Genomic DNA, 25,653 nt, shown 5'->3' on the forward strand with positions numbered 1-25,653 from the left:
ACAAATGTTTCCTGTGAGATTTGGACTGTTTGGGTCAGACCTTGGCTGCTCAGAGATTGTTGGTGAGGGGAATCACAGGGACAGGATCAGGTTTTATGGTTTGTGAAGGCTTTGGCACAGCCCTGCTCTACATTGAGACCTTTTGTGGCCCTGTCCCAAATGTCAGCTCAGTGACACAGGACACAATTGTGAAAAATGTGTAATTTATCATTGGCTTTTTGCCAATATTTAAAATGAATATTATATGTGTTATGTTAGAAAGTTAGGCTGTGTTAATTTTCTTAAGTAGTGTGTTAAATATAGTTTTAGGTTATAACATAAGGTTAAAATAGAAACTGTGCTGTGTAGGATACTTTTTTTAAAGAGAGGACTCACCCAGGATCAGAGCTTTCTCCTACATCTCTTCTTTGGGTAAGAGCTGACAGGACACATCCACAGCCTTTGGACTCATCCCAGGACATGGAATACCAAGTTTAATACCAAAAGTTTAATACCAAACCCTCTTAAAGATCTGCCTGACATTTTCTTGGAGGCAGCAGCATGATCTCAACCTTGATTAACTGAGTAGCAGTGAGCTAATTAGTCACCTAATGAGTCATCCTGCCAGCTCTACCTGTGAAAGTTCAAGAGGCAGAGCAGAAGTCCCACAGAGACCTGCAGGAAACTAATGCACAGTATTTTTAATGTCACCATATTAAAAATAAAACCCAAACATTGTTAGAAACAGAACTGGCTACTAGGAGAGAGAGAAAAGAGAAGGAAAAAGGATGGGACAGTTTTCAGGACAAATTTGCCATGATACCTGTACCAGCACAAACAGTAATAAGAAATTAATAAAAAAATACCAGTAATAAAAAAAAATTTAAAAATACCAGTAGATCTGAGAAAAACAAGCTCTAAAAATTCAGAGCAAGTGCTGTTATTGCATCACTGCAGAAACCCAGGTTTATCCATGGCCCTAAGTAAACAAACACATCCTTCCTCAGAGCTACCTGCCAGCAGGGATAGGAAAATAAGAGTAAATCTTGTAAAATCTCTTATCCAATCTGTTAAATTTGGGGAATTTGGAGGAGGATGTGAGTGCACAGCTCTGGGGCACCTCAGGGACTGGTGCTTCAGAGCACCTGTGAGGAGCAAGAGGCAAACATGGGAAATTTGGGATTAGTCATGTCACACACCACCCACCTAACAGCCAAAAGGCACAGATAAGAAATAGCCAGGCCCATCTGCACAGAGTTAGAAATGTATGAAAACACCTGGGAAAAGGAGCAGAGCTTCTGGGTACTACAGTGACACAAACAGCCAGGGAAAGGCATGAAAAAAAACCACTTTGTCCTTCACAGAGCTGAATACCAAAGCAGATACTCACATGCTGCAGCAAATCAGCCTCCACTTAGAATGTCATTATTTTGAAATGCAAAAATCACCACACACGTTTTGCTCACACCCAAACAGAACTTCCACCAGCAGAGGAAGAGCAGCCTGTTCCAGCCCAGGTTAACCCAAACCCACAGGGCCATCCCACCCCTTGCTGTCTGTAAATATTTGGGCACAAAGCTTTTGAGTGGTTTCAGGGGTAGCGGAGGCCAGTGCTCAAATGCAAAAGGAGTCACCCCAATCTTCACTTTGGAAAATATCAGATTTTAGGGAAGAACTCGGGAAACAGAACAGGAAAGGGACAGCAAGGGCAGAAGGAGCAGCTTGTTCCAGCCCATGTTAACCCAAACGCACAGGGCCATCCCACACCTTGCTGTTTGTAAATAATCGAGCACAAAGCTTTTGAGGGGTTTCAGGGTGGTCAAGGCCAAATTGTTCAATTACAAAAGGGGTCACCCCAATCTTCCCTTTGGAAAGCAGCAGATTTTAGGGAAGAACTTGGGAAACAGAGCAGGAAAGGGACAGCAAGGACATGACCAACCGGGATGTGGGATGAAGGATGACTCGGAGGTGCGCACATTCCCCTCTTACCTGCTTCCATGAGCTGGCACTGCTGCCCAAACACCTGGGAGAAGGTGACAGGCCCTGCAGCAGGGCTGGAGGAGGCCGGGGGGGAGTCCATGGCTTCCCTGCAGAGCTGAGTGTTGGTCATGGAGCAGAGCCCGAGCTGCCAGCCCTGCTGTCCCCCACGGATCCTCAGGGCAGGAGGAGACACCCAGGGAGGAATGGAGCTGCCCCTTTCAAGGAGCACACGTTTTCAGCTGAGTGCCAGCAGTATTTTCATGGAGAAATCCAAAGCTCTGTGCCTCTCCCGGGAGGTTCCGGCGAGTCCTGGGCAGGTCCGGCCGCTTCAGGCACAAATTAGCGCCGGGCACTGAGGATCGGCCCCTTCTGGGGCATCTGCCATGATCACAGCAAAGTCCTGAGGCTCTTTCCTCTCCTGAATATCCAAGCCCAGCCCTACCTTGTCCATGAGCTCGGACACATCTCTAGAGCACGGGAATTCTCCTGTGGGGATGCGGAGGCTCCGTCCTTCCCGTCCTGCCGCTGTGAGAGCACCGGGGATGCCGGAGCACCGGGGATGCCGGAGCACCGGGGATCGTCCTCGGCAGGGCTCGGAGCTCCAGCTGCCCCTCAGGACGCCGGACTGCCCCTCAGGAGCCCGGGCTGCCCCTCAGGACCTCAGGGGAGGCTTTAGGGGAGGTTTCCAGCGGGGGTTTTCAGGGGAGGGTTCCAGCGGAGGCAGCCGCGGGCGGCACCGGCCGGGCCGGGCCGGGCTCGGGGGGCTCTCGGCATCACCCCCGCCGCTCGTCCCTTCCCTCCAGCCCGCTCCCCCCTTCCCCCAGCCTCACCGGCGAGGGGGAGGAGACTGGAGCCACGTTAAATAACATCCTGTGCCCTGCTGCAGTGCCCGCCCGGCCCTCCTCCCTCTGCCCGCATGCAGCGGCTGCTCCCGGAGTGCTCTGGAGGCGCTGGGAACTCCGGCAGGGAACAACAAGCCGGCTGCCTTAACCCCTTCCCCTGGCTGCCTTAACCCTTTCTCGCTTGCCTTAACCCCTTCCCGCCTACCTTAACCCCCTCCTGCCCGATTTAACCCCCTCCTGGCCGCCTTAACCCCCTCCTGCCCGAGGGATGCTCCAGGGACAGGGGACAGGATGCGAGCACCGGCTGCCAAACCTGCCCGCGGTGCCCATCCCTGGAATTCCTTCAGTGCAAGCACTAGGCAAGGCTGTTTCCAGGGAAAAGCGGCCAAGAGTTAACTCCCAGCAAAGTCTGACAGCGCTGATTCATCTCTGTCTGAAAAGCTCCCCCTGCCAATGCAAAGGATGCTGACTCCGGCAGCGCTGCGTGAATCTGTGGTCCGTGAGTCAGCGGAGCTTTTTTTGGGAGAAGTCTGCTGGGAAGAAAGGTTCCCGCGTGGTTGGGAAAACGCACGGTGAGCCGGGTGGGAATGAGAGAATCTGCTGTGAGACTGCAGCAGAAGAAAGGCCAGGGCAGAGAATGAGGGGTTCCTGCAGGTACACAGGGCTGACCGCAGCCCAAGCAGGCAGAGAGGGGCCGGGAACACCTGGAAAATTCCGAGCAGAGGGAATTGAAGTCGCATCTCGTGCTCTGTGCTGCAGCAGCATCGCTGTGCAGGGTGAGAACCCAGCCGGGAGCTGTCCACACAATCCCGGCTGGGTTCGGTGTGTTGTGTTTGCTCCCTCAGATATTGCATCGATTTAAGGAACAAATATTTTACAGTGAGGGTGGAGAAGCCCTGGCACAGGTTGCCCAGAGAAGCTGTGGTGCCCCATCCCTGTAAACACTGAAGGTCAGGCTGGATGGGGCTCTGAGCAATCTAATGAGGTTGGAGATGTCCCTGCTCATGGCTGGACTAGATGCCCTTTAAAGCATCCTGTAACTGGTCTAGGATTCTATGATTTGTATGATTTTAGGCTCAGATTATCTTTGTCAGAGTCCAAACAAACAGACCAGAGACTACTTTGCATGTTTATTTCACAAAAGACACAGGAACAATTTCTGTCCTCACACAAACAAGAGATTCAACCTGACCTTCCTGTCTACCACATGGAGGGAAAGCAAAAATTGGGCTATATGATCCATATATCTTAAACATTTATTCCCGTGGCTGCTTTCTTCCTCCCTAACTGTGTGTGTTGCTGTCCCTGACCATGTCACATGAAATCCTCCCAGAGCTGTTTGGTAACTTCTCTGCAGAACCCACTGCAGAGCAGCATCCAGCTCTGAAACAGTAAAGCCTTATTTAGGACAAAAAAAAAAAAAAAAAAAAAAAAAAAAACGAAAAAAAAAAAGAAATTATGCAATAAGCTACCTGCAAATCCTTATTTCCTTAGCAAAGCTTTTCCAGCTTTGGTATCAGGTATTTTGGGAAGTCTGAACCTCTCAAGTACCTCAGCCAATGGGGAAAGAGAGAAGGGAAACGTGGCTGGAAATTGGGATAAAAAGGAGGCTGGGTCCTCCAAAAATTGAAGAAATCCCAGGGGATGCCCCATGGCCTCTCCCTTTATTGGAATAAAGCCAGAAAAGGACTCCTCTGTCTCCTTTTGGACATAAACCTCTGGTGTTTGTGGGTTAATTTTCCTGACATGTCCCTGCTCAGCATCACCACCTTCTCTCCCCAGCAGAGGAGCTCAGCAGTGCCTTCCCTTCCCTCTGGACACACTCCAAGGGTTGCTCACTTGAGCTCAGCACATTTTGTTCCTAAGAAATGACCCTCCCTGAGGTACAGAAATGACATTTTCCACCTCACTGCAGCTCACCTGGATTTCCCTCACAGCTGACACCTGTGCTGCTGCGCTGAGCCCCACACATCACCCAGTGCCAGATTTCCTCCTCTGGGTTTCTGTGCTTCCCACAGCACCTGGGATCTGTTTAGGTTGTACAAAGTTCCTTAAGGTGCCCCCAGTTCTGCTGCTGCCACTGTGAGCTCCATCAGCTGCAGCACAGAAAATAACTACAAACAGAAAACAGAACACATAACCTGACTCAAAGCTTCTCTCTCTAGGTGAAAAGGAAATAAATGTTAGGAATAATGAGAATAATGTGCCCCTTGACGAGATGCTGGAGCTGAATTCAGAGGAGCTGTGTTTGCACACAGTGAATGAAATCTGTGGACTCAGTGCTCTGAAGTGTGGGAGGAAGGTGAAAGGAGAGGGAAATTGACCCCAAACCCTCACTGAGGGGAAGCTTTTTCTGCAAAGGACTCCACTGCTGGAGCTGGGTTTGCTCATGGGCAGATTTACCCATGTCAGGAAAATTAATCCACAAACACCAAAGGTTTATGTCCAAAAAGGAGACAGAGGAGTCCCTTTGGCTTTATTCCAATAAAGGGAGAGGCCATGGGGAAATTCCCCTGGGGTCTCTCCAAGTTTTGGAAGATGCAGCCTCCTTTTTCCTTTTTTTTAATCCCAATTTCCCAGCCACATTTCCCTTCTCTCTTTCCCCATTTCTGAGGTACTTGAGAGGTTCAGACTTCCCAAAACACCTGATCCCAAAGATTTCCCTCTAATGTACAGCCCTCCCTTTTCATTTCTAATTCTTATGGAATTTAGTGGTTTTTCTTCCCCATTGTTTCTTTCATCTCTTAATGTCTAATTTCATTTATCAGCAAACCTAAAGTTTATTTGTAAAAGCAAATATCTTTTTTCATTCATCAATCAGTGGAATCGTTCCTATTGGTTTTTTTATGATCCACAGCTGGTTTGTAAAGACGAATCTCCCATTCCTCTTACCCAGATGCAGCAACACAAGCACTTTAAGAACTCCACAGCTGAATTTCCATCAGCCAAGTGCCAGGAAAAGTCCATCTAATGCACCTTTATCAGCCCTTGCCCTGGAATGACAGCTGAGAGATCTCCCCAGGTAATTTAATGAGGCTGCTGCTGTTCATTTGCTCCCCACTGATGGCCAGAGCCCCCAAAATGCAAAGGGAGCTGTAGCCCCACATTTATCTTCACAGAGAAAAGCAAGGCACAATTATTCCCAAGAATATTTCCGGGTTTCACATTCTCTGAACCCCAGAGAAACAAAACCCCATCACTTTGGGTAAACAATCCCCATATTGCATTCTACTTTGGCACAAACACAGCAAATGAGATAAGAATATTCTTGGGAAGAATTGTGCCTTGCTTTTCTCTGTGAGGGGAAACGTGGGGCTCCATGGGCTCTGTGCAGCTCCAGCCCGTGCTGGCAGCAGGGCCAGGTCACACCAGGACACAGGAGCCTTGGAAAATGCAGCTCAGTGCAGATCTGCTCCTCTTCCCTACCCAATTATCCCACGGAACACACAACAATGTGCCACAGGAAAATGCATGAAAGGGAGAAAGAAGCTCAGCTAAACTCATTACACCATGGGAACAGACGTTCCATTGCTGTGGCACTTCTCAGCTCCAGAAATACCCTGTGGGACAAATGGGGTTATTCACCACAGTGTTCTTTGCAGCAAAGCATTTGGGAATGGGGGAGGGCTCAGGAAAGAACATTCAGAAATTATCCTTCAAGAGATGTCAGGTGAGAACTTATTTCATGTGTCAGAAATCAGCATTTCCCTGGTGCAAGGCAGAGACTCTGGGAGGAAAAAAGGCAGCTCAGGATTTCTGCATTTTCTTCCAGCACAGCACTGTCACAGGGAGGGCTGGTGGAATCACTGGATGCACGGGGATGTGTGGATGGGATTATTCCTGCTCAGACCACACCACTGCCATCAGCTCTGGGAGGTTTCTGCAGTTCTGGTGCCTGTGTCCTGCAAGGCAAATGGAATTTTGTAGAACTCACTTTGAAGAAAAGCACTTAAGGTTTGGCATCAGAGGCAGCAATTAAACACATTTCTGCTTTCCTTCAGATTACATCTCCAGCAGCTCTTGGCTGAAAGTCAATTCTGTTTGGTTGAGTTTTATTCTTTCAAAAAAAAAGAAGAAAATTACGTAAGTGGTGCAGAAAGAAAATGCCCTTAAGGACTTAGGGAATATTTTGGGTTGATTATCAAAAGTAAGGCTTTAATATGGATTAATTAATTTATAAATATCCTTGTAGGAAAGAAATACCAACTCTGAAAGGCGTCTAATCAGTTGGTGCTGGGCCCAGAGAGGAGCTGGACTCAGACACAGGATCTGCCAGGACTGCAGGATTTCCCTTGAAGGTCAAATTAAGCAGCATTCCTGAATCAATACAGCCCAGGTAAGCCTGACAGAGGAACCCAAGGAAGAAATTCAGAGTCTGTCAGTTCTGTCAGTTTAACACTCCAGCTGTAGGAAAATTCAACATATAAGAGAGTAAATACATTGTGCAGAAGGCAAGATGTGAGTTTAATAATGAGCACTATGTTTTATAGCATAAATTTTCTGATGCAATGCCCATCCCCACACAGCCATTCCCCAGAGCTTCACTGGGGCAGTGCAGAGGCCCAGAGGAGCTGACTCTGGGCAAGGAGAGGAGCCTGCAGTCAATCCCCTCCCCAGCTCTCACACAGGCACACAAGGACAAAAAGATTAACAGCAAACCAACCCTGCAAAGTGCTGCTGGAGTCAAGGTGACCCAAAACTTAGCACAGAAAGGGGGAGTGGCCCTATTTGCATTAGCAGCTCATATCTAAGAGAATATGAACTGCTCTCAGAGAAATGCCCCTTCTTCCAAGGCAGCTGCAAAGCCTGATAAGAACCAATTGTGGCCCAGCATTGTCACCATGATATTTTATGGAAAATACCTTTGCCAGGATTTCCTCTCCTGGGAAGCTTCAGCTTCTCCATGTTTTGCTCCTCTGGAATGGGATTTGGAGAATAATTTACCCAGCATGTGAATTGTTTTTAATTAATGGCCAATCACAGCCACTTGTGTCAGAGTCTCTGAGTCTGTCACAGGTTTTTATTATTATTCTTGTCTAGCATTCTGATGTCTCCTTTCTCTTTCTTTAGTATAGTTGTAGAATATAATTTCCTATAATATTATATGATATATTACGATACTATATAATACGATGCGATACAATACAATATGATATAATACAATACGATATGATATGATGTAATGTAATATAATGTAATGTAATATAATGTAATGTAATATAATGTAATGTAATATAATGTAATGTAATATAATGTAATATAATGTAATGTAATATAATGTAATGTAATGTAATGTAATATAATGTAATGTAATGTAATATAATGTAATGTAATGTAATATAATGTAATATAATGTAATATAATATAATATAATATAATATAATATAATATAATATAATATAATATAATATAATATAATATAATATAATATAATATAATATAATATAATATAATATAATATAATATAATATAATCTTTCTAAGAACATGGGGTCAGATTCATCAATTCCTCCTTCCTCCTGGGGACCCAGCAAATACCACAGATGGACTCGTGTCCTCTGTGCCCACTCCTGAGCACACAGAGCTCTGTCCCACAGCCTTGGAGGAGAATTTACCTTGGAGCATTTACCTTGGAGCATTTGCCACCAGCACTGGCATCAGACACTGAGGCACACCTGAACTTTGGGAGGGGATCCAGGCACTGGCAGTGTTGTGTCCTCTGCATCCTTCTGCCACACAGAGCTGAGCAGCCTCCAGGCAGCAGCTTCAGGATGAGAAAATGATCCTCCTTGTCTGTTTTTGGATGGAGCCTTCTCCCAAAAAAGCCACAGCTCTTTTATAGAAAGGAGTAATTAGTGCTGCTCCATGTGACAGCGCAGACAGACGCGTGGAGCACGCAGCTGTTTAAAGAATATTTCTCAAGTTCTTGTGCAGGGACAGAGTGACAGCTCAGCACAATCAGGTCCCTTCAAGCTCACCTGAAGCTGGGTGGCATTTCCTGAGAGCCAAACAGGCTGTGACAATGCCAGAGGAGCCTGGCAGCCTGTCAGGCTGCTGCAGGCACTGGCAGGCGACAGTGACAACAGTGGCTTTCCTCTAAGAGACCAGATTTATAATGCATAAGGAACCTTCAGATTTTCTGGGGTGAAAGAGCCATTTTTAGCCTCTGTGAAATTAATATTAATATACATAATTCAGCAGTTCCCAAACCTATTTATTGTACCTGCTGTTTTTAAGGGTGGGATGCATGGGATTAATGCACCCATGACAATGGCTGCCCACCACCCTCAGTGATTCGATGTCGCAGACATTTTTTCATAGAAATCTTTTCTTTGGGACTTGTTCATTTTCTGGGAAGCTGAGGCCCCAGAAACAGAATGTAAACAATTATTATCAGCTGCTGTGGAATGCAATAAGATGCACCTGAGATTGGCCCTTAATTGTACACATGGAACATGAACCAATCACAGGGCAAGCTCTCTAGAGCACAGGGACAGAGAACTCTCTTGTTTTTAGATTCCTTCTGTTCTATTCTTGGCTTATCAGTCTCTGCAAGCTCTCTCTTTATTCTTTTTTGTATAGTTATAATGTATTATATATTATATATCAATAAATCAAGCCTTCTGATCAAGGAACAAGATTCTCGTCCTTCTCTCACCCAGTGACCCCCTAAGGTCACTGTAATAATTCCCTTACAGGGTTTTCAACTGGAGGAGGCTCCATTTAGAGTAGAGTTAAAGGAGATTTTTACAATGAGGGTGGTGGGGCCCTGGTTGCACAAAGCTGTGGCTGCCCCATCCCTGGCAGTGTCCAAGACCAGGCTGGAGCACCCTGGGATAGTGGGAGGGTGGAGAATGGCAGGAGCAGAATGGGATGAGCTTTAAGTTCCCTCCAGCCCAAACCACTTTGGGATTCTATGGAAAGAGCCAAATGGCCCTGAAGAAAGCATAAAGTGTCTGAGTGTGCTGTGATGGCACACACTTTATGAACCAGGGAGGAGAACAGCCCTCCCTGCACTCCCTGCCCGAACAATTCCCTCCCAGCTGAGGGAGCAGCCTTGGGCCCACAGTGCTGGCAGACCTCAGCAGGGCTGGGATGGAGAGGGGCTGCAAGGGGCCCATGGGCTGCTGCTCCAAGCCTGCAGAGCTGGGGTGGAGCTGTCAGGACAATGAATCCCTGTCTGTGTGCACTGAACCTGCCAGAGCAAGGTGACACTCACATCTCCTTCCTCCTTCCCCACCAGGAAAACCCCAAACCATTCCATTGTTCCAGAGCCACAGCACAGCCTCCATTTTCAAGTCCTCCTTGGCTGAAATAACAATAAATATTTCCATAATGCAGTTTTTCACATTAATTTATTGTTGTTTTTTTTCTTTACATGGCAGACAAACAGAGCTTTCAGTCCTCCAGAGCAATTCAGAGCCCCAGCACAAACCAGGTCCCACCACATCTCCACAGAGTTTATTTTCAATAAACTCCTCAGTATCAGAGCCCTGCAGAGCTGCCAGTGTTGTCCTTGTAAATTCTACATGCAAAACCTGAGCTTTTTCCCCACCCTCTCCTTGAATTTTCACAAGAATTTGTGATATTGGTCAAGGGCAAAATTTCACGTTTCATCAGCAGGCACGGCAGAGGTTAAAAATTTGCTGCAAAACTGTGAAATTCTGCCTTGGGAAAAGATGGCATACTTTTCCTGAATTCACTGTGAATGAAATCTCCTCACAGGTCCAGAGAAATGACATCATTTTGAACTGATGCTTTTTTTTTTCTGCAAGAAAAATCATCCCCCCCACCCCCCTCCCAGAAAAACTGCATTTTTATCTGAGGAAAAATGATGAAATCTGGTGCAACCGTGGGTTATTTCTTGTTGTGACAAGGATAATTTTCTGCTACAGCTTAGACTGTAATGGACCCTTCAAACAGACCAGTACAATATAAAGCTGTGTGCTCTGGTCTCTGGGTTGAGTCACATCTTATAAAAGTTTAAAAACAGAGCATTTACAATCAGGGACATAAAGACGTGCTTTGAAAATTGTAAATACATATTTACAGGCTTGTGTGATAAACCAGAATTTCTCTGGGAAAAACCTTCCCATATCACAACAATGTACACACTTCTCTCCTTGAGAATGTCAGGTTTTATAGTTGGTAACACTCTAAAAAAGGCAGCAAAAATGAATTGCACAGAAGTGGCCTCTGGTAACCTCCCAGGGATGCCTTAAAGGCACTAAACTGGGCAGCATCCATGCCAGAACTCCATCCTTAATTGAACAGACTGGAATTTGAGTGGGTCTGAGGAGAATGGATTGTTTAAAGCAGTTTTTGGGCTATATGGCAAGAAAACTCCTCCTCAGCAACAATGCTCAAGTGATAATTTATACACTAGCTGTGATCTTTGACAAGGTCCTACAAAGCTGCACTGGGGAAATCAATCATAATCAATCAATCACTAATAATACTGGTGCTTTATTCAGAGTATATTGGGTTTATTAGCACTTTATACTCATCTTTCAAGTGATTCAGGTGCTCTCCAGACACACAGGAAGAGCACTGCTGTTTGAAGGAACAGGGTTTACCATACTAACATTGCACGATGAGAGAAAGGACAAAATGTGCAGAGAAAATAAAAATAAAAAGGTAACGTGCAAACCCAAAGTGAGACAAACTGCTCAGAGAGCTGTGTGTGCACACCAGCTGCTTGGACATATGCATAAGGGCAGGAAAATCAATTTTTTGTGCTGTTTGACCAAAATTTACCAAGCTGCCTAGCAGATCTGGATGCTCCCTTCCAACTAGTTTGGATAACTAATGAGATTCTCATTCTTCCAAGGCTGCTGGGAAAAATCCCAGCCTTTGTTTGCAATTAGTACATCTCCTTTTTCTGCTGGATAAAAACTCCAAAGGGAACAAACCCTGGAGACCCTCCAGCCCAGCAATGGCCCAGGGATCTCAGTGGTCTCAGTCCTGGACTGGAGCATCACTTCCAGCACGGGAGGGATGCAGAATTTTATGGCTCATCCAGTTCTCAGCCTTCCCCCAAACCACAATTGCACTTAGAAAGCCTCCAAGAGGGGTTTATCCAAAAAATCTGTGGTGAGATAATACAAGATCCTGAAACCCTTTTCTTTCCAACTCAAACAACACACACCTTAAACATTTTTATGGTGAACCATGTTTCTTCTATAAAGCTCTTCAATTCATTCTGAACAATTTGATTTTCATCAAAACTATACAAAATTAACTGTTTCCAGCAATTCCATACATATATATTTTTATCTGTCATATATATATCTATATATGAAGATATATATATATAAAATTGATCCTTTTTTTGACTTTTTCAGGGTGCTGGGGAGGAATATCAGCTGGGCACTTGTTCCTTCCTAACTAATGTGTGCATACATTAATGTGTGCATACACAGATCTGTGCTTATCTGTGTGGAGTGCAAAGTCAAGGACAGGAATAAATTGACTGAAACAAGAAGGAAGTACAACAATCAACCCCTTTGGCCTCCTTAAAAAGTTCCAAACCTGGATGCTAAGCTAGCAGGGATCATGGAAAATCATGTGTTGGCAGAAGGAACCCTTCATCTGAACAGGGCAGAAGTTCTGCTCAGAAGTGGCAGATGATGTACCTGGGTGTGACTGACCCTATGTGGGGACAGGAAGGAGGTAAGAGACCTTTCTGCTCTGTATTTATCAGCTGACCTGTGTGTTTCTGCAATTACACTTTACTGGCTGTCCTCAGGGATGGCCTCGTTCAGCACCCCCAAAAACCAAACACATCCAGAGACACAAACACAGGTGCTCTATTTAAGGACAAATGTTGTATTTAAGGACAAGTCTGGCCTGATCCTGCACAGCAACACCTGTGTTCGATACTGTCCCTAAATCAAGAAATAAATCCTGGCTCTAAACAGCACCAGACTGGCAACACAAGGTATGGCAGCTTTTGAGAAATGGATGTTTGTCCCTTCATGGAACTGGGCTCTCAGTGCATTTCCCAATAACCATGTGTCCTGATGCACTGCAAAAACAGCATCTGGCCCTTAAAGCTAATGGTACAAAGTCAGGGTACCCACAGATTTCACATGTGGAAACCTCAGGACACCCAACACTCCCTCTTTTGTGGTTTGCCCAGTTCTTTACCCATTAGGATGGAAAGCAGAAATTAAAAGGATGTAACAGTCTTTTGAGATTTTAATTGCATAGCATGTTAAACCCTCTGTTCTCCCAGAGAGAGAAACTCAGCCAGACCCACCACCCTCTGAGCAGGGGTGCTTTGCCTGCAGATGCCTGAACATTTCTCCAGGCTGCTCTCCATGCACTGGGGCACCCCAAGATCAATCCCCTGTCCCAGCAGCCCCAGTTCAGACTCTCAGGGGAAGGCAGATGAGCTCTGTGCTCCCTCCCTTGCAGGAAGGCTGAGATGACACAAACACATCATCACTTCCAGCAGAAGAGATTTCTGTCCTGTTGTCTGCTGAGGAGCCCTCCTCACCTCATCTGAGCAAAGCAGGAGAGGAAAATGCTTGAGGATTGCTTCACCTCACCCCTTCCAGGCAGAAGTTTCTGGTACCTGAAAACACACAGAGAGTTGTATTTAATCGTATATTGTAATAGTTGTATTTAAGAATAAATAGTTTAAGGAGTCACAGTTCCATGTTCCATGGAGCTGGAAGCAGGACAAGTCATTCAGTGACCACTGTACAGCAAAGAGACCCCCGTGATTTAATTTTGCTTGGATTTGGACCACAACTGAATGGTCTGAGACAGCTAGAAATATTTACACTCATTAGCAACCATCCCCATTATTCAGGAGATAGCAAACCTCAGAACTTTACTGACTATTCCCTCAAATGTTGTTTTGAACAGTTTTAAGAAATAATTAACTTAAAGCTGCAATGTCTTAATTTTGTTGGTACTCATTGTCACCTTTAGCTTTACATATCTTAGGTATCTTGTTCTTTAGCTGTTCCATCAGTATAAAGGAGATTATTATCTGAAAGTCAATGAGAAAACGAAGAAGCTGAAAACAGTGTTTTGTTTAAACCAACAGAAACTCAGCTCAGCCTCACCAGTCCCTGGGGCTGGGTCATTGATTTGCCCAAGCCCATCAGCCCACAGTCATGAGATTCTGTGCAGTGTGTGCAGGGTTGAGTGCTTGGCAGATTCAGTTTAGATGTAATATAATACGGTATAATAAAGTAATTAATTAGCCTTTTGATAAGATGGAGTCCTCCTCATTATTTCCTTCTTTGTCAGGGGCAAAAATATCATCGACAGCTGTACCTGCTTGGGTCAGACACGCCCGGGGTCTATTCCTGGAAGAAGGGGGATGAGCTGGAGCTGGGTTTCTTGCACTGCCTGCTGCTGGGGCCATGCGAGGATGAGGAGGGACATCTAGAGGCCGTGCGGAGCCTGCAACGTGCACAGAGGCAGGAGAGCATCAGGGACCAAACCAGAGCCGTGCTTTGGCAAGCCATGAGACCGGAAAACCACACGCTGCAAACACCAAGAGGCACTTCTGAAGGTAAGAAGGTATTTTTTGCCTTGTTCTGAACTTACCCTGTGAGTTTATTTAAGCAGCAAACAGCAAATGTCCACTGGAAGCAGGGTCCAGGCTCCCACCCCGTGTCCCAGACCCACTGGGGACACACAAACCCACAGCTGCATCAGAAACTAGAAGAGACAAGTTCCATTCTCTCAGGAGAAACCATAAAAGAAAACCATATCAGGTTTTGAAATACATATTTTTGGAAAAGGAATTTTACTTTTCCAGAGCACACATCACACCTGGTGATTTCTCCCCAGGTGAAAGTTGGCAGAACACTCCTGTCACAATTGCACCGACAGAATTGACAAGCACAGGGCACAACTGTGCCTTTATTGCAGTTCAGATTTTAAACTGAGAGTCCCAAAGTGAAAATCTGAGATTTTTACTGTAACATTTTAATTTTTTCCTCAGTTGATTGTGATTTCAAGAAGAAAGCCTGAACACATGACTCACAGCAAGGGAAGTCCAATTGCTTCTGCCCTATTCTAGACATGCCAAACTTCCATACTCTAAAGGATTCAAAAATTCCTCTATTTGTTTTTAAATTCAGCACCTTTTGCCATCATGCACAAACCTGTCTGCTTCCCCTCACACCTGTGCACCCCATGGGTAATTCCATACCTTCCTTCCCAAGGCAAATTCTTCAAAACTCTGACCAAACCCAACCCCTTATGTTCTTCCAAGGGAACATCTTTTGAAATATCATTTTCTTACACAGCAACACATCTAAAAAAAGTTCAAAGCCAGGTTTCTCTCTGGGTTATTTTTAGAGTTCAATATACACCCTTTAAAGGAGATTTCAGTTTGTCCTTACACACAATGTAACTGCAAGTTAGACATAAAGAAGTGCAAAACTTTCCATTACAACAGAAAACCAAAACCACAGAAATTTTGAAAAGCAAGCAATTCAATTATTTTCAAATTAAAATTGGTGGTTAAAATTGCCTGCCAAAAGTTTTGTTATTGTTCTATGTAAATCACCCACTCCAGCCCTTGTGAATTCAATGCTGAACCTTCAGCCAATGTGGAAGAACCAGAAATTGTAATGGGGAGGTCAACAAGAGCCAGATTTTTGTTGTTCCATATAAGGACTGTTACCAAGGGAAACAGCAGAATATCCAAAATAAGTTTAGTTTGTTTGGCTTCAGATTTTTACTATAACTAGAAGAGGGAAATTTTAGTTTATTTCTGTGCAGAATGTCTCCATGTAAGTAATGCTCTCTGTCAAAATATTAATGATGACTTCTTGAAGTTCTTCTGTAATCAATGACATCTGTGTGCTCTTGCATGCAGCGAGGCAGGGTCTGCATCCTCTGGGAAACCTAAAGGAAAAAAATGTTAAATCCAAAGAGACAAAGAGACAAAATATCAGGGAAAATCTGAGTTAGGCTTTCAAATGCACACCCTGATCAGACATTAGGAAGAAATTCTTCCCTGTGAGGTGGCACAGGGTGCCCAGAAGAGCTGTGGCACCCCTGGCAGTGCCCAAGGCCAGCTTGGATGGGGCTTGGAGCAGCCTGGGGCAGTGGAAGCTGTCCCTGCCCATGGAAGGGTGAGATGGGTTTTAAGGTCCCAAACTACTCCAGAATTCTTTCACCTCTAATTTCCTCAAGTTTTAAAGCTAATAGATCATGGCTTGTTATTTGGAAGCTGAGGATTAGAGGAATGAGCTAAAAAAGGAATTTTTTTCCAAACAGAAAATGAAATTGAGTTCCTTATGGAATTCTTAGTGCTGCCTTTCCATAGTGCTGTGTTGGGAATTTAGCTGCTAGAAAATGGAAGAGTACAAAACCATGGCTAATTCCAAGTCCGGAACCTGCACAGACAGCAGTGTCCCTGGGCCTAGCTGTGGTGGGATAACAAACAGTGAAAGAGACATGAGAAAAGAGAGATGCAACCCCTAAGGAATGAGGAAGAGTTGATGGTATAGTTTAACCAATAGATTGCTTGGCTTACAGAATATTCATAAGCTTATTACTCGCTGTATAAGTGTCTGATGTTCTCTTCAATAAACGGAATTTGCTATCACTCCTATTGAGTGTCTGAGTCTCCCCTCACCGACAAATGGCTCGACCCCAGCAAAGGCCCATTTTCTCTGCGACAGTGCTGCAAAAGCAGAGCCCTGTCTGCTGTGCCAAAGCTGCAGAGTTGGAATGGTTTAACAGCAATCAGAGCCCTCCTTGTCCAACACTCACCTGCAGTGGATGCAGAGCTCTCATTTGAGAGCCTGCCCAGGGACGAGCTGGGATGTTGGGATGGGTTTGACAAGGGGAGCTGTTCTCTGGGAGGGAGGGGAGCTGAGATCCCCCTGCTGCATGAGGAGCACAGACTGACACTGCTATTTTTATCCCTGTCACTCTGCACCTGCTTCCACCATCTCAGCCCTGGGTAACTGGAGACAGGCAAAGAGAAGGAATTCTGGGGCACCCTGTGAGGGACGGGCCCATGGGAAGGGCCAAGGGCTGCTCCAGCCCCTCACACCCCGTGCACAGCCCAGGCTGCCCCAGCTCTGCCACAACCACTGCTGGGAACAGAGAAAAAACCATTAAAAATAAAGAATAACATCAGAAAACATCCTCTGCTTGTAAGGAAAAAGGGCCCAGAACCCAAATGCCAGGTAGCAGAAAGGACCTGTGTGCACAAAGTTTTTTCTGTCAAATAAGGACTTTAAAACCAAACAAAATAGTTTGGTAGATGTTATTCCAGAAATTAAAGCTGACCCAGAAGTTCAATGAGGCAATTTATTACAGCTCCCTCTCACAACTGAGAGCATACCCAAACTAGAAGAGATAAATCACCCAATTTGGTGAGACTCCCTACAAGAGAAAATACACTAAATCCCAGCTCTGAAAGTTTTCCATCCTCAAATCTGAAAGTGTTCTGTAGTGTGAGTCAGTACCACAATCCCAATTTTCAGATCCAGAACAGTCAGGTGGAAAGGGATTTGCCAAGGTCACTCAGAAACAGGACTGAACAAAGGAAGAGATTCCCACAGCACCCACATTACTCTCACAGGTTAAATTATCTCCTGAATATTTCATTTGTCCAAACCAAGTTCCTGCTTCCACATCCCTTCCCAGGCTTCCCCATCAGCCTTGCCATGAGCAGCAGACACAAACTCAAAGGCCAGGAAAAATGCCAAATCCTCACACACCCCCTTCCCTCAGACATTCCCAAAATACATTTGGTATTTTTTATTCAAATGAGTTTGTCTTCTACCACACTCCTTCAATTAACATTCTCCTGGGTTGCTAGTTTAATTATCTAGAAATATCTTAGAAAAATAAGCCATGGTATTTGTAGGCATGAAGGATGGAGTGATCTGAGGTGGGTGCCAGTTCCACCTGGAAATTCAGTGAACAAAATTCCGATGATTTATGTTCACATTTTTACCTCATTTTTTTTTTTTTTTCTGCAAGGATTATACTCTATAATCTAAAATAACCCCAAGGATATGCTCCAAAATTTCAGACACAGACACACATTCCACATTACATTTAACAATAAACATGCCAGGAACTTATTCTATTAAGTGTTTCCTAATCTTAAATAAAAAAATAGCTAAGCTGACACAAATCATTGACTGCTTAGGAAAACAAAAATAGAAATGTGGATGTTTAAGCCGAAATTCTTGGTTTTGCAGAATTAGGCTGAGTAATTTCACAGGCCAGAAGGGAAGCAAGAAGGGCCAGGGTGGATAAATGCCATTTCTGGGCTTTGTGCTCTCAGTGAGGTTAAACCCCAGCCCTGCTGCCCTGACTGCAATGCACATTGCTTAATGGGAAATACACAAAACAAGGACTTGGAAAAACATAAAAACATCAGCCACTATGGAAAATATCTTCTTTTGTTTCTTTCAGTGAAACAAAGTATTTCTCAAGACAAAAAGGTTTATGGATAGAGTTGGTTTATGGATAGAGTTTTGGTTTATGGATAGAGTTTTCTTTAAAGGGATGTCTCCTTTTGTATGGAAAATTCCTGACTCACTGTATGGAAAATGGGGAAGCAGCAAAAGCAAAAAGGAATCTTAATGTGCTATATTATGGATATTTGGAGAATTGTGCGTGTTTATTCATGAAAGCAGGGAAAGAGCTGGAGCAGGTCAGGATTTTATCTTTCCTTCACAGAACATGAATATTATGGTCAGGCTTTTCATGAATCTAAACTGGAAAAACCAGTTCTTGAGATCCTTTGCATTCTAGACTTCCAAGAAGAGACCTGGCAGCTCTCAGTGCTTCAAAGAACTGAATCCTTTAGAGCAGCTCTGCACCCACAGGAGCTCACAACCTGCTTTGTTCCACAGCTGCTCTGCAGTTTCAGTTTCTCCAGTGCTGGCTCAGCTCCACTCCCCGTGGATCACGAGGAACTGGGGTGATGAACACCCAACCAACAGCAAGAACTGCTGGAAAAAATCTCACACCATGCCTAAACTCACCTGGGGGACTCTAAAATTAATGTAGTAAAATTTACTCTATAATTAATGTATTAAAATTTAAGTAAAATGGCGGTTTACAATGGGATTTTAAAATGGTGGTTTACAATTTTGTTTTACAATGGTGTTTAACATTTTCAAAAGCAACCAGTGACCTAAAGGAGCCACTTGAAAAAGGAATCCAGCACTGAGACGGCTTCTGAGCTCCTCCAGAAAATCAGTGGCCTTAAAGGTACTTCAAGTTGAGCTCAGAGTCTGTCACTTAAGAAACCTTGGTGTAAATCCATAAATTTAGATGAACAGTATCATGTCAGCAATTTCTCTTCCTGCCCTTTTAAAGTAGCACAGAGTATTTTGCAAGCCAAAAGGTGAACAATTTTGGATTAAAAGTAGAAGTATTTCAAATTGAAATGAATTTTCAAATTCATCTTCTATACAGTCAGGTCATGCGATTTGATAAAAAGTTTGTATCTAATAATCACATTCTTAACAGAATGAGAAAACTTTCACCACACATAGGGAACACTGTAGTTTATTTTATTTAGATTTATTGAGAAATGGTGACACCAGAAGAGTTTCAAAGGATTGCTGAACAAGGATGAGCCCTCAGTCCTGCACATCTCATTACATAAAGAAGAACCCAGAGAAAAAAGTGTGTTTTGATTGGAAAAAGGAGATGAGGGACATACTGAATTTGCCATAATGAACAGAGAATACAACTTCAAGTTCCAGTGACAGTGGAGTTTGTGTGAAACTCTTCAAAGCAGCTCAGTGATGTAAGAATTCATTATTCCTCATCTTCCCACCTCCTTCCACACCGCAATGCTGAGCAGAGATCTTGACACCAAAGGAAACACTGCATAAATTCCCCACTGAGTCACTGGGGCTGTGCACAGGGGGCTGTGTGAGAATGAGCTCTGCATTCCCAGCAAAATCCCTTCCCTGGAAAAGTCCTGGCATTTACACAGGCACAGAGAACAGTCTCCAGCTGCATCAGGGAAGGTACAGGTTGGATATTAGGAAAAAAAATTTCACCCAAAGAATAATAAAGCACTGGAATGCTGTTCCCAGGGAGGGGTAGAATCACCATCTCCGGAAGTGTTTATAAAAAGCCTGGACATGGCACTTGGTGCTACAGTCTAGGTGAGGTGTTTGGGCACAGGTTGGACTCGATGATCTTGGAGGTCTCTTCCAACCTCATCATTCTGGGATTCTGTGATTGAGCTTTGCTGAGCAGCAGAGGAATCACAGACCCACTGAGGCTGGAAAAGACCTCCAGGGCATCGAGTCCAACCTGTGCTGTGGCAGTGAACACTTACACTATGCCTTATTTAGGAGTATTTTATTTGCATCTTGCTGTGAAATATTTTCCTCACCATTCTGCTCTTGCAACGTACTGGAAGGTAAATCCTTTTTTCCACTAGGAAGCTGCTATTTTTTACAGTTTAATTAAATAGTTCACCCCTCTCTCATCACAGACTTACCACAAAAGCTCAGCTCCAACCCAGCATGTGCTTGTTCAAAATCTATTGTTTAGCTCCTTTCCATCCTGAGCAGAACTCCAGCATCATGTGAGTCACGAGACATTCAGTAAATAAAAGCCAGAATTAGTGTAAGGTCTATTTGTCTGTCTCTAGCAATTCAGCTCCTTGGCTAAAACCACTGCAGTGAAAACCTGGAGCTGAGCCCATAATTTTGGAAATGAAGTCACAAACCACAATAAATGAAGTGAATGCTATTCCTATTTGCATTCAATATTGAACATTTAGACATCAAACTCTATGACATCTCCCCAAAGGAAATCATCAGGAACCAAACTAGAATTTTAAATACCAGCCTTGCAACACCAAGTGCTGACAGAGCAGAGGAGCAGAACCAGCCCAGCCTGAATCCCCTGGGCAGCTCCCACCAGGGCTGAGGGGCTCCAACACCCAGCACTGAACTCAGCCCAGGCTGTGCCACAAGGTGCTTCCCAAGCCTTCCAGCAAACTGGAAAATGGGAAACACAAAAAGGAAAGCACAACCTGTCAGATCTGCCTCTCCACAACAGCTCCAGCAGCTCTGTTTTTATTAAACCAACCCTCATTTGATCTCACCCAGCGTGTCACTCGGGCTCTGTAAACAGGACAAGTGGAATTGTTTTCATTGCCTGTCTGGATGCATTTCAAGAGGTGTCAGCACTCTGTGGGCTCTGTTACAGCTTTATTGTTGCTTCAGATCATACAGAGGCAGCTATAAAAGCCAGAGAAATTCAATTATGCAGATGAGATGCAATAGCAATAGTGACTATGAGAGCTGCACATTTCTGTTTGTAATGAGTCACCTGTTTAGGACTGAAACTCTTTGATGATCATCTCTCATGTGGAGATCTCCATCACCCAGCATTTCCCTGATAAATTGGTGAGCACAGGTGACCATCTCAGTGTGGCACATCCTGGGGACCCAACAGGATTTAACATCACAGCAGAGAAAGCACACATCAAATGGCAAGAGGATTTCTGCCATATTAAAGACTGAGGCTGGTTCACTCACCATCAGCTCCCTGCTAGACATGGCCAATAAATCCTTACAAGGTGACTGAAATACCCAGACTGCAGCAACAGCAAACTCCAAGTGATATTTCCTTTGTCAGTAAAGATTGGAAACAATGAATCAAGTTTATGTCCCATCCTCTGCAATCTCAAGACTGTAAATCTCCACTTTTTTCATCTTTCCTTTTTCTTATAAAACCTCCAAATACAACACTGGGTATGTAAAACAATATTTTCCCTTGGGTAAATACAGTAAAATCCAATCAAGAGTGAAAACCTTCACTGTGGCTTCCTCCCAGCTCCTTGGTGTAAGTGCTGCTGTAAGGAGACCAAGGATTCCCCTCTTCCATTGGGGTGCAAATCCCAAACTGCAGGGAGTGCAAAAACACCCCACGAACATTGGAACCTCTGCATCATCCCATCAGATCTCCCCCATCTGTTAAAATTCAGGGAAAATGTTGTTATAGACAGAACACATTCAAGGAATGACATCCCATTCCATTTTTCAAGGAATGAAAAATAAACTGGGACTTCTTACCAAAAAAAAATTACTCAGACAGAAGCATTAATTTGAACAGACAATTCCATAAAATAAGAACTTATACTTAATAAGATAATAACTCACTACTGGATTAGTTGGGAGCAGTGAAGGAACTGAGTGCTGTAAATGCTGTTCAGCCTCAGCAATGTCACATCAGCCACCCCACTGCCACACCAACATGGACCCAGCTCCTTCCAGCCCCACTGCAAGAGGCAGCACACACATCCCGGAGGGAATACAACATTCCAAAATTCTCTACAGCCAAAAAAACCTCTCCATCTATTTTTCTTTATTTAACAGGTTTAAACCATATAAAACCAGAAAACTATAATATCAGTAAAACAGAAAACTATAGTATCAAAGTTGAAATAGTGCATGTAATTTTCATTAAAATAGTTTAATTTATTAGCTGTGTCCACAATTAAAATCAAAAATCCTCAGGCTAAGTCAGAAGTGGCCAATTGGTACAAATTTATGTCACTGGACCAGGGGGACACAGCTGAAGGATACAGGCACACTGAACTCCTCCTGGATGAGCTTGTTTTATCTTTCTTATCTTTTATCTTTCTTTATTCTTTTATCTTTCTTGGCACATTCTGCTTTCCAAACAAAAGGCAAGTTTCCCCCAAGTTTTTCAGAAGTTCACTTGATTGGTTTTAGGAAATGTGTGATGATATTTCCATCTGGTTGTCACTCAGTGCTTGCAGCACTGGATGGACTCGTGGAGGAGGAAAATCCCTCCTCAGTTCTCACCTGCATTTCCAGCCCCCCAGCAAGGCTACAGCATTCAAAAGCAAGGACAACCCCACTTTTATGTCAAATTGAAATTTTTAATGTTTTCATTAGAATAATCTTTATAGCACTCTCCAATAGAAGAAACAATATACCTAACAGCAAACTTTAATACAGGAACATGCTCCAAGATTAACAACCCAAAATGAAAACAAAATGAAATTAATGTAAAATGTAAATCACATATAGTACAATTGAAGTGTCCAAAACAATTTAAATAATTTTAAATATTTTATTTTCTTAAACTTGCTACAAATGCTTTATACAATATTTCAACATAAAGTCCCCATAACAGAAATGTAACAAAATGGGAATGATAGTGAAAGTGAAAGTTAAAGTGGCACAAATTCACCAAACAAGTATTAAACTACAAATTTTAAAGAGGTAGATTACTTTTTAAGAACAAAAAATAAAAGGGGTGTCTGTATAAAGAAACTTTCCATCCATTCTGTCATTAATTGTGAAAGCTCTATGAACACGTGACAAACAGTATTTCCATAAAAAGCTGTTATGAACAATAGACCAATTCATTGTCTTAAATTAGAGGTGTACAAGCTTTTAGAATAATTATATATTTCATTTTCAAAATATGCAGGTCTCTAGCCCTGCTCTAGCCTTCTTATCCATAAAAAGATACACTGCATCCATTATATATCTGGTGTTTAGAAATTCATCACTGCTATATAAATTTTATTTGCATGTGTAAATAAGAACTTGGAAAATCCATAAAACATCCAAATCAGGCTTTTTTCCCACTGTATCCTGGACATGAAAAGACTCAGAAAGTGAGGAGAAGGTGGGAAGGGAATTCTGCCCTGCAGGTTGGCCTCTGCTGACTCACTGAGACAAAGCTTTGAGACAATGCATGACCAAAATCCTTGGAGTGCAGCAACTGCTGGCCCTGAATCCACACTGATCCCTGGACAGGCTGAGGGAACCTGCTCTGGGGATGGACAACAAAATCTGCCAAGCACAGCAAGAACTGCCCAACAGCATCCACAAAAACAAGAGCAAAAAGATTGGGTTCAGTTCATTCCTTCTGCTGATTTCCTGTGGGGTTCCATTTGTGTTTGATTAACAGTACCCTTGAATTTAATCTGAATTATCCCACGTGTGTCAAGCACAAAATAAGAAAATCTAAGCCTGACACTGCAGGCAATTTTATGGCTGTGAGTTTCACAAGCTTGGATTTCACATCCCTTGGTGTAGTGCTTATCCTGCAGCAGCTCTCATGGCATTAAGGGATTTTTTTGTTTTGTTTTTACAGGAGATTCCTAGAAAATACAAATAAAAAACCCCAACAAAACAAAAACTGAAGATAAATGACAAAACAATTTGTGAACAAATATGTTTACACAGAAAAACTGAAAGGTGAAAAACAAATTGGCAAACAAATATACATGAAGCGAGTCTTGAAAAAATATTAAGATTTCCTGGAAAAAAAAAAAAATCAAAACCCAACAATGCCTACATAGAGCAGAATCAAAGTTAAACTGTGCTGACATTTGTGTATGAAGGCAGAAAAATTCTTCATACTGCAGAACTGATATAAAAAGAATTTGAGTAGACAATCTAGATTTATAAAAGTTACTTCAGAGGCAAGAAGAATTCCCTGGTGTAACCATTTGTTAAACTGATAAAGACTCCAAGCAGCCAAAGCAAACCAGGGGTGTTTGAGGCAGCCAAGGAAACCCTGCCCCAGGTCAATTGTTATTTCCCCAAATGCTACAAAACAATTCCCATGTGCACCCATTTCCAAGGACTTGGATATTTTGCCTAAGGTCAAATGATTCATTGAGATGGAAAGATGTGTTTTGGCTTCTCATTCTACTGATCTGTTCTGGCAGCACTTAAATGCAGCTTCACACATAACTAAAGGGAGCAGCTGATGAGAATTAACATGAAGATGTTTATGTCCCAAGGGAGACATTTCTTGTTCCTAAAAGGCATTTTTACACCATTAGTCTCCAAATTCCAAATAACATTTTTCTCCTTCAACATATCCTAATTTGGGTATGGATTATTTTGAGTCAAATTCCCCTGCAGCACTTGGGAATAATTCTGCTATATTGAACACCTTTACTTTCCCAAGAATTTCCTCACTCTTTGGAGATGCTCCCTGTGAGACACACGAGCTGTGAACAGTTTGGGTTTTGACAATGAACAGATCCTGCCCTGTCTGTTCTGACAGAGGCTGCCAATTCCTCCCCCTCCTTCCCATTCAAACCCTACCCTGGGCCCGAAATCTGCTGTTAATTACCAACCCCAAAAGAATTCTTAATTACCAGTGAGCGTGGTGAAAGTTCCTCAGCAAATCAGACTCTGGTTTCCAAGAAAAACAGGGCAGGAGCAAGGTAACAAAGGTTATAAACACTGTGCAAAATATACTATTGATTTGAGAGACTACATGAAAACGTAAATCGGGACTCAGGCACATAGATTAAGATTTTTTATTTATTTATTGAAGGATTACCCTTTCTTGTGATTAAAATGCTTCTTCTCAAAAAGAAATAGAACTTTAATTATAAAGTTTTATAGTGAAACATAAAAAGCATGATACTTCTAACAAATTTACATGTTCATGTAACTTTTCTTACATGTCTATTTCCCTTATATTAAGTATTTTATGATCTCAGTCCGTATGCACATACATTTTTGAAGTATTTGGTCATGGTTTGTTTCTTTCATATATATATATATATGCAGAGAATGCTTTTTATTACAAACCAAAGCAAGTTGTTTTAGTGAGTAAAGAATGCAGTCATATTTTTTAACTTAGTGAACCACCATAAATAAATCTAGAATGCTTCTGGGCTACCTTAGATGTCAGATACCAAATACAAGGTCAGTGTCTCCAATAACATTGAGTTTAATGACATGAAGTTTATTTGCACTCAGGTATTGACATTTTTTTTTTTCCAGAGTTTTCAATTCAGTTTATAATTAAAGACATTCTCTATACAAACCGTGTATAATTTCATGACATGACAAAATGCATCA

At 43.3% G+C, this 25,653-nt stretch overlaps 2 protein-coding genes and 1 long non-coding RNA gene across 6 annotated transcripts in view; 1 reads left to right on the forward strand and 2 right to left on the reverse strand.

Moving 5' to 3' along the window:
• KAZN (kazrin, periplakin interacting protein) overlaps positions 1-2,591 on the reverse strand; it is a 217,968-nt gene extending 215,377 nt beyond the window's left edge. The window contains exon 1 of the mRNA XM_074558704.1: positions 1,969-2,591. Within this exon, the coding sequence (XP_074414805.1) occupies positions 1,969-2,089 (121 nt within the window). The 5' untranslated portion in view covers positions 2,090-2,591. The remainder of the gene's footprint in view (positions 1-1,968) is intronic.
• LOC106629729 (uncharacterized) lies at positions 2,514-17,481 on the forward strand. Of its 2 annotated transcripts, XR_012583747.1 has the most exons (6): positions 2,514-3,373; positions 5,698-5,823; positions 6,994-7,137; positions 12,145-12,472; positions 14,066-14,333; positions 14,769-17,481. It is a non-coding gene; the product is annotated as an uncharacterized LOC106629729 (long non-coding RNA). The 2 variants fall into 2 exon arrangements; XR_001333114.3 differs by lacking the exon at positions 14,769-17,481 and having other exon boundaries at positions 14,066-14,658.
• The window catches only part of PRDM2 (PR/SET domain 2), a 62,209-nt gene continuing 49,305 nt past the window's right edge, over positions 12,750-25,653 (reverse strand). For 2 of the 3 annotated variants that reach the window (XM_074558695.1, XM_074558697.1), the window contains 2 exons: positions 14,093-14,221; positions 12,750-13,379 (listed from right to left, as the gene is read on the reverse strand). In XM_074558695.1, coding sequence (XP_074414796.1) covers positions 14,119-14,221 — 103 coding nt within the window. In that variant the 3' untranslated portion in view covers positions 12,750-13,379; positions 14,093-14,118. The remainder of the gene's footprint in view (positions 13,380-14,092; positions 14,222-25,653) is intronic. The other variant, XM_074558696.1, reaches the window with a different exon arrangement.

The sequence above is a fragment of the Zonotrichia albicollis genome, chromosome 25 (genome assembly GCF_047830755.1).
Source record: "Zonotrichia albicollis isolate bZonAlb1 chromosome 25, bZonAlb1.hap1, whole genome shotgun sequence".
NCBI lineage: Eukaryota > Metazoa > Chordata > Aves > Passeriformes > Passerellidae > Zonotrichia > Zonotrichia albicollis.